The 8,893-nt window shown below is 40.3% G+C and overlaps 1 protein-coding gene across 1 annotated transcript; it reads right to left on the bottom strand.

Moving 5' to 3' along the window:
* Positions 1-270: 270 nt before the first annotated feature.
* On the bottom strand, positions 271-6,988 carry katnbl1 (katanin p80 subunit B-like 1). Its single transcript, XM_084313852.1, has 10 exons — positions 6,851-6,988; positions 5,964-6,085; positions 5,815-5,852; positions 5,274-5,559; positions 4,032-4,147; positions 3,892-3,942; positions 2,141-2,230; positions 1,949-2,053; positions 1,747-1,840; positions 271-870 (listed from the first exon to the last, which is right to left on the bottom strand). The coding sequence occupies exons 2-10, from the start codon at positions 6,072-6,074 to the stop codon at positions 838-840; spliced, it is 924 nt and encodes a 307-aa protein (XP_084169978.1). The 5' UTR covers positions 6,075-6,085; positions 6,851-6,988; the 3' UTR covers positions 271-837.
* Positions 6,989-8,893: the final 1,905 nt, after the last annotated feature.

Genomic DNA, 8,893 nt, shown 5'->3' on the forward strand with positions numbered 1-8,893 from the left:
TATTCCCAAAGCTAAAATGCACGCACAGAGACAAAAAAGGTATGCATCTTCTTGTCTAACTCCAGGGAAGATGTTAAATAAGCTAATTTCCCAAAATAGTGGAGTTATCCTTTAAGGATTTGTATAAATCTCCACTTTCGCAATAGGATATGCATGCACTTCTATCAGGCTAATTTCAGCAGAAATTAAAATGGCCCTATTATGACTCAAAAGATTATTTATTCAAGTTCATGTCTCTAGGAATATACTGACAAAATACAAAGCAAAATGTGCGATTTTTAGAAATTTTATTTTAAAGATTAAAAGAATCACTGTATTTACATGACAGTCAAACGTCGTTTGAACAGGCAAAACAAAAACAGAGAAGAGCTCTAATAAGACTGCTGCAGTTTCAAGTTCTTGATTCAGAGAAAAAAAAAAAATAATAATAAAAAGAAAAGAAAAATACACGGGTGAAAAAGCGAACAAGAGCATTCATTACATCCACAAGTGCGGTCGCACGTCATGGCAGAGTGCTGTAGTGAGAAGGAGCTTGGCACTTCATAGAGCCACCTAGATCCAGTCTCATGGAGGTCAGTTTCATGCTCCTTCAAAAGACAAATCCACTTCAATGTGAAGCAGTCATTTCCTGGTTTTTGGCAGAAAGACTTCTGTGCCCTTCTTCATAAATTGTCTCCAGCTCTTGATTTGAGGGAGTTGTCAGAATTGCTCAGTTCATCAATCCCATTAGTAAAGAGGTTTGAGAATAAAAACCAGTCCATTTCTCTGGCACCATGTAGGAGTTCAAAACACCACCCGTGTTCTGGCAGTAGTGGTCACTTCCTCAGGGCTCTATTGTCAGCGCAATTGTGATAGATAAGACTCGATGGCCTGAAATGAAAGGTTAAGAAACCACATTAGTTAAATCTTTACTGCTAGTGATGAAACATCAAACCTGCTCACACTGGAATAAGCAATACCGTCAAATGAAATAACAATTTGGGGCAATGTGGTTAGAGATGTCAAGAGAAGCCATGGGCATGCGACTGGAAGGTCGCCAAATCTACACGAGGGAATTTCAATGAATAACGCTCCTCCCTCCCTTATGGACTACTATCGAAATGCCCATGAGCAAGGCACTTTTTAACCCTTTAACTGTTCCAGTGGAGCTGCTCAGTGGCCAACACAGTAAAGTTTGCAGTTGTGCAGAGTAGCTGCCAGGTGCGAATGTGTGGAACCGAGGTTGTAGCACGGCGGGCGTTTGCCGAAAAAGAGCATACATCAGGGTTCCCACAGACATTGCAAAATGAAATTCAAGGACTTTAAAGTACTTTCCTAAGCACTATTTTTCATTTTAAAAGGGCATTTAAAAAGGATACAATTCACTTTTAAATGCCGTTTTCTTTTAATAGAAAGAAATCTGATCCAATATTACAACCAATATCGGCTTAAAACCAATTTCTGACTATTTGTTACACTTTAAAAAAACTATTTAAATTTCTTGATTCAGAAATTTTTTATCATGGATGAACAAAACTTTCAATGTGAATGGTTGGTTTGAATTTCAAGGACTTTTTAAGGACCTTGTTTTAAAAATTGGCTGTTTAAGGGATTCCAGGCCTCGACTTTTTTTGGTAAAAAATCAAGCACTTTAAAGCACTTCAATGACCTTGTGCGAACCCTGATACATAGTCAGCAAATTCTCCCTGGCAAAGTAAAAGGGGTAAAAGAACAACCTAAAATAAAAACAAAAAAAAAGCAGCTCACCTTTGCCATTTCTCCTGTCGTTCCTGGAACTGAACATAAGTGGGCTCCCTCCTTCCACATGTCCTTCATCCGCTGCTTCATCACTTCAAGGTTTCTGCGAACAAACATCCAACCAGGCTTTCACCACAATTGTAACAGTGTATGTATATTGTGCATGACTTAAAAGAAATGTAAATAAATAATAATAATTGATGCAACTCGCCTGTATTCTGAACAACTGTCCTGCAGAGTTTTGCCGTTAGCGGAGAGGTCTGGCCACCACTTCTTGATGACCGCTTGAACCCAGTGTAAACCCACAACTAAGTGTCTTTTAAAAAGAAAGCAACAAAACAACCAATTAAAATACAATCTGGAGGAAAGGTGAAGACCACTGAAAACCTGCACGATCACTTACTCTTCATATTCACTGGCAAGAATAATTTTCACTTGCGGAAGAAGGTCAACACAACAGCCAAGCGATATGCATGGCGCTTCGACTTGAAGGCTGAAAGGAAAAAAGAAGATATGATTTGGTCTGATTTGGTCCGTTTGAAAACAGTTCCTTCTGTGATAATTTTGTACATACTGAAAGTGATGACATCAAAACACTAACACATAATCCATCTTAATTTCTCTTTCTGCAGTCCATTTCAATGCAGTTATGCACGTACCCAAACAAAACCAGTGTGGCCAATGAGTGCTGACCCCCATTCTACATCAGAGCCAATTGCCTTCCAGTGATGAGACACAATCTGGCCTACATGCGAGAGTGGCAGCGGAGCCTCCGCCCCCATGCACAGTGAATACATTGGAAGACTGCATACAGGTCCAGGAAATAAGAAACTAAGTGGGAATGTCCTCTGGAAAACTGTTGTGATTGGAGGATCAAGAAAAGAGAGCGAAGTTTGAGATGGGTCAATAGATTCACTGCACATGGGCAGTAGCTCGATGGCACCGCATGTGTTCATGGATCTTTAATCCCTTAAGCCCGACCGGCCGGGTATCGGGACGAGATTTATTTCACGTCATAAATAGATCAATACAGTCCGTATTAATTAATGTTGTTTCTTTTTCAAATATAGCCAAGAGTAAACCCTAACCCTATCAAAACAGCAGTCAAATAGTATATTTTCAGCAATGATTTTAAGTGTTATTAGTGAAAAACCTTTATTTCACAAAAAAATATATAAAGTTTATAAAAATCTCAGTGCATTGCATCGGAAACTGGATGATTTAGACACGAGGAAATGATGGCGTCATGAAATCATTGTAGTCCTAAGAAAGAGGAGACCCAGGGCTTTCGATGGACATCGAAATTTCATAAAACTACACTACCCAGCTCACAAAAAAGATATTGCCGTGATCTTCGTGATTATATCTCATGGGTCAAACAAACCTGAACGTTACTGCCATAAAATACAACGTGTATTGTTTCTTTACCAGTCCACAAAAAAATGTGCGCAATCTTGTGAAAAATGGTGGAGCTATGGACATTATACAAAAGTAACTGTACTTACAGTAGATTTAATTCAAAGTCTTTAAATCCAGATTTAACTCTGCCATTGGAAAGAGGAGATGGCCCGATCCATAGATGTACCGGTATATGACTTGGCCATAATAAGGTCATTTATAGGCCTGATATTCTATATTCATATTTCAAATGGCATGTGTCCGGATGGAAAAATTCAGTACTGTAAATCATCTGGCCTTTATTCATTTGCTTAGATGTTTTGTACACTTGATCTCAAGAAGGTGCTGAATGAGCTCAGAGAAAGATTTTTCACGTCTGGTCAATGTTAGCATGGTGTGATTCACCATCAAAGATGGGGGGGGAAATGGATATTCTCCTTTGGTTCATTACAATTTACTCAAGCATAGTAACATACACAATATTTCGGACACTGGGAATACATTCACGAGGTCTGTTGATGTCCCTAGATACCAAGAACATGCAAATGGTTCTTGTAGAAGTGGAGCAATCTTTCATTAACTTTTTAGTAGAATTTTCTGGAAAATATGGTTAGGGCTTAAGAGGTTAAGCTATGATCAGGAATCTTTCAGCCCTTTTGAAAATCTATAGCGTGCCTACATCGTACCCGCTCTCTAGCTTTCCTACAATGACTATGAAAAGCATAACAAAGCATTTCAAAACCAGACGATACTCACTTTCTTGTTATGATTGGTAGGCAGTCGAGAAGTACACTTGTGTCTTCAATTCTGCAAAAGAAAATCAAGTAGGTGATTGGCGATGGAAGGTGTTTATGGGCCTAGAAGCTTAAAAACTCAAATCTATCAACATTTATTACCTGATCAGGTAAGCCACCAATTCACTGGCGTTCCGTCGCCACAGTGTCAAGGCTACATTGAGCCGGAGATTCCTTCCAAAAAGCACATGAGTCATAGCTTCATGGTCCTTTGATAGCTGTAAACACAGCAACGATGCACTCAGGGATGTAATCAAATCTTTGAATAACGTAAAACCTCCAATTAAAAGCTCAGACTTTTATTTGCTTCAATCACTGAACTCAACTGGCCTATATTTGGGACCAGTGACAATATGGGATAAGCCTTTCATTATTTTCAAACAAAACTCTTGCTCAGCAAAGATGGGAAATACTATCAAATTGTTTATTTAAACCAGTATGAATATTAGTTGTATAAAAATCGAACAACATGAATTACAAATCTCAAATCATTCCATTTGAGACTGCGCTAGTGAATGTAGAGAAATTAGTAGGGATGTCCGATTTTGGCATACAAATGTGATATCGGAAAATATCTGTATTCAAATTGTTTTAATTTTTTTTCTTTTACATTTATTTAACCTTTATTTACCCAGGCAAGCAAGTAAGAACAAATTATTATTTTATTTATTGTCAAAGTATGCATAATGTTGTGTTAATTACACGACAAGAGATATGTAATGTATAATTACCTGAAATTATTCAGTTTTTTGGGGGGGGGGCCTGCATATATCGGTATCGGTTGATATCGGTATCGGAAATTAAGAGTTGGACAATATCGGTATAGGTAAAAAAGCCAATATCGAGCATCCCTAGAAATTAGACTTTGTTTCCAGTTGCCTCTCTGTCAAGTTCATACTGGACAGTTCCCACCCACACTGCAATGTAGTTCACTTTAGATTGTAACAAGCTTCCTCCCCCGACCACGCAGTCTGGCCCCTTTACTGTCTTGAATTTCAGGTTGTACTTTTTTCCTCAGTTCACGGCGATGTGATGGCCATTTTGAATGAAAGATTAAAAAATATATAAATATTTTCTCAGCGTCAATGGCAACCATATAAACAATTATTGTAGACCTGGCTTTTTATTGATACCAGTCTTTTTGTCAAAGTGTCACACCTGGCCAGTAAAAGTGACAGGCATCTATATGGGACTCGCTTCTATATGGGACTCCGCTTTTAATTGAAGTTATACGGCACATCACTGAGAAAAAAAACTTTAAATATCAGTCAGAAACACCAAAAAGTAGCAACAACATTTGTCTTCAAAGTCAGCAAGAGATCCCTTTCCATCAAGGCCACTCACCTGGGTGATGTAGTCACCATACTTGGAGCCAGCTCCTGCCATCTTGGAGGCCTCTGCAGAGTTCACAGGGAAGAACCCATAGCCATCATTGTAGTGAACGCCCTGCACATCCTCTGCGCAGGTCAGTTCATTCTCTTTGTTGGCCATGTCACTGTCAGAGGCCGGGCCTGCATGTGGCTTCTGGCGGAGCAGCCCCGCGCTCAGCGCCTCCGATGGACGTCCTTTCCTCTTGCACACAGATACTCGTTTTGTTTTGGCTGGACTGTGTGCTCTGCGTCTCACAGACCTGGCATAATAATAATAATAATAATAAAGAATTAGGATATACCATGATGTGAAGATGACACAGAAGGATGGTGAAAACTAACATGTTAGAAGGGTTGTGGACAAAGACATGGTGCTTAGGGGGGGGGTATGGAAAGGTGTCTCAAGTGATCCAATGGATTGACTGTGTCTCTCTGTGGGATGCAGATTGTGATTATGAATGATCATGACTGGGCTAGATGGTCTCCATAGATGTGTATCAGAGCCTGAGACTCACCTGTGTTTATCTACCTCTTCCTTATTTAAAAATGCCACCTAAAACAAAAGGATAGGGAATAAAGCCACTCCTACAGTTGTCTTAAAACATGCAAGTTCAATCATAAATATTATTGTACACAATCGGAATGTCTGTTCAGATCCACCCACCTCCTTCATGTTCTTCTTGGCTGCAGGATGCTGGTTGGGTTGCACATGATGCCTGGCCTGCCTGACCCGACGGGATGCCCTCTGTTGCAAATCATAGTCTCCAGTGGCCATAATAAGCGACACTGTATAAGATGGGACAGATATAACAGACAGGGATCGGTTCAGTTCGCAGCATTACTCGCAGCTGTCAAGGAGTAAAGTCTAGCAGAGAGGCCTAATATTAGCTAACAGTTTGTCCAAACGTGCAGAGGCGATACAAGTAACACTGGATGTGAACCAGTGTTCTTTCTCTCGTAACGTTAACGTTAGCAAGGTGAGTTATAGCCATGTGCAAGATCTTTGGCGTTGGGCAATATTCAAAGTGATTGATGTAAACAAGACCCGAGGAAATAATCACGTTAAGTTACATAACAAAGAGGGCGTTGGCTAACGTTAGTGGCTAACTAACTAACATTAACGCAGCTACTAGTTGGCTAGCATCGAGTGGCACAATCATTGTATATTAAATGGCGAGACTAGTTAGGAAACTTTACGGTAGCGCTAGCTAGCCAACCTTAACTTACAAACAAACGAACGTAAACGTTAGCTCAGTAAGAGAGCACTGACACCTTCACAGAACGATAAGCTGGAATGTCTTTTAAAAACCCAAGAGGCAGTTTAAAGTGAAAAGTTAGCCAACTTGCCAAGTGGCTGACGACGCTAACGACCAAGGAGACCCAGACCCGTGACAGACAGCTAGGGCCGCTAGAGCTAGCATTAGTTAGCGTTAGCATGTTAGCCATCTAACCTGACAAGTCAAGTCACTCAGGAAACGTATGGCTTGATGAATGTTACTCAACCCAGCTAATTTACTGATCAGATCACTCAATAACGTACGCGTTACCAACCGTGTCATTTTGGGAAGTGTTTCTCAGTCTCCTCTGAGATATATGTCCATATAAATGTGGGACCTTGAGTAGTTAAAGCGATCGTCTTTCTCGGCTGAATTGCTACGCTAGCTAGCCTTTCTATGTTTGCCATTCAAATGAACACACTACGTGCAAGGATTGTGGGATTGATATGGACGAACCTTGAACAGAGCTTTAGTGGCATCTAGTGGCCAACATCATTTATCATTTAGTGCGCCATCCATTGTTCAGTTTTATGAATGACAGCCAATAACCCACCGTATGATACAGTTGGGGAAACTCGTTGACCAAACTACCGCAACTAAACAAACAAACAAAAGAAAACATTTAGGTTGTCAAAATAAAACTATACATTTCCGTTTGTTATGGAAATTATTATATATTTCATCCTATTACACAATTTGTACAGAGTAGTGCATAGCTCTGTTATTTCCCCATGTTTTTATGTTTTTATTCTCCTTTATTTTATATATCTGAGGATTTTATAGTCTGCACTGTATGTGCTCATTTCATCATTCATGTCTTTTACATTCTACTAAAACTGAATCAAACCATAAACAAGGTGACCTGTTGGGATGTTAGATCCTAATGTGAAAAACTGTGATTTTATATGTCTGCTCATTTTACTTATTTTTACTTTTATCTTTACACCCCACTATCCGCTGGGTGCATACTATAACCTTATCATGTTTTGTAACATTACAGAAGCATATTGGAACGTGAGGTCCGTTCAGATATTGAATTGATTAATATATCTGCATTATTGTATCCCACTTTATGCTTTGCTCTTGCTGCTTGTTTTACACTGATTTTATGTTTTATTTCTTACTGATGTAAAGCACTTTGAACTGCAATCCCCTGTATGAAAGGTGCTATACAAATAAAGTTATTATAATATAGTATACAGCTCAGACACAAGGGCGACAGTCTTAACAGTGTTCTTAAAACAACGCCCAAGGCCCAGGACAGCTTGACTTAGATATGACATTTTGGCCTTGTGTGAGACATGACAAAACCCCTAAACCCATCTTTTGTTTTAATTTGTTCATCTTTATTTTCATTTGTCATTCCCAGCTGGTATTTAACACTTGTCTCTGATTGTAAACTGAGGATACTTTTCTGTGGCCACAGAAATACAACTATGTTCTTTTGATACAATTTGACTCATCTGAATTTCTACAGTTCACTTTCTTGGCTCCTTTAAAATATTCCACAACACGTTCAATCAATTACGTTACTCAAGAGCATGTCCCTGGTAGCCTTGTGACCACATCGGAGTGGCGGGGAAACTCAGTGAGTACTACTCGCCCTCCAAGGGCTGCGACAAGCTATTCCTCTCCAGGGAAGGAACTTGGTGTGGATTTTCTACACTGAATTGAAGACTCATTGGTCTCAGCTGAATTTGTAGCCTACCATTTATAGTCTATAGATAGTTTATTGTTCGCTAAAATGAGTGTTAGCTGCTGCCAGTATGTTATAATAGTGTTTTCACTTTAAGTTAATGTTGATACCTTTTGTTGGTGAAGGCAGCGTGCACACTCTCTGTTCCCCTGCTTGTCACCTGCTGACCTCACCTGCCTGCCTGTTGTTCTCTGACCTCATCTGCCTGCTTGTCTCTCACTGGTCTCGCCTGCCTGCCTGTTGTTCTCTGACCTCATCTGCCTGCTTGTCTCACACTGGTCTCGCCTGCCTGCCTGTTCTCTGACCTCACCTGCCTGCTTGTCTCACACTGGTCTCGCCTGCCTGCCTGTTGTTCTCTGACCTCATCTGCCTGCTTGTCTCTCACTGGTCTCGCCTGCCTGCCTGTTGTTCTCTGACCTCATCTGCCTGCTTGTCTCACACTGGTCTCGCCTGCCTGCCTGTTGTTCTCTGACCTCATCTGCCTGCTTGTCTCACACTGGTCTCGCCTGCCTGCCTGTTCTCTGACCTCACCTGCCTGCCTGTTGTTCTTTAACCTCACTTGCCTACTTGTTGCCTGGCTGTTTGTTCCTTCTCAAAACATCTCCAAACCTTTTCATTTGT

The sequence above is a fragment of the Notolepis coatsorum genome (assembly GCF_963971535.1).
Source record: "Notolepis coatsorum genome assembly, chromosome: 5".
NCBI classification, from domain to species: domain Eukaryota; kingdom Metazoa; phylum Chordata; class Actinopteri; order Aulopiformes; family Paralepididae; genus Notolepis; species Notolepis coatsorum.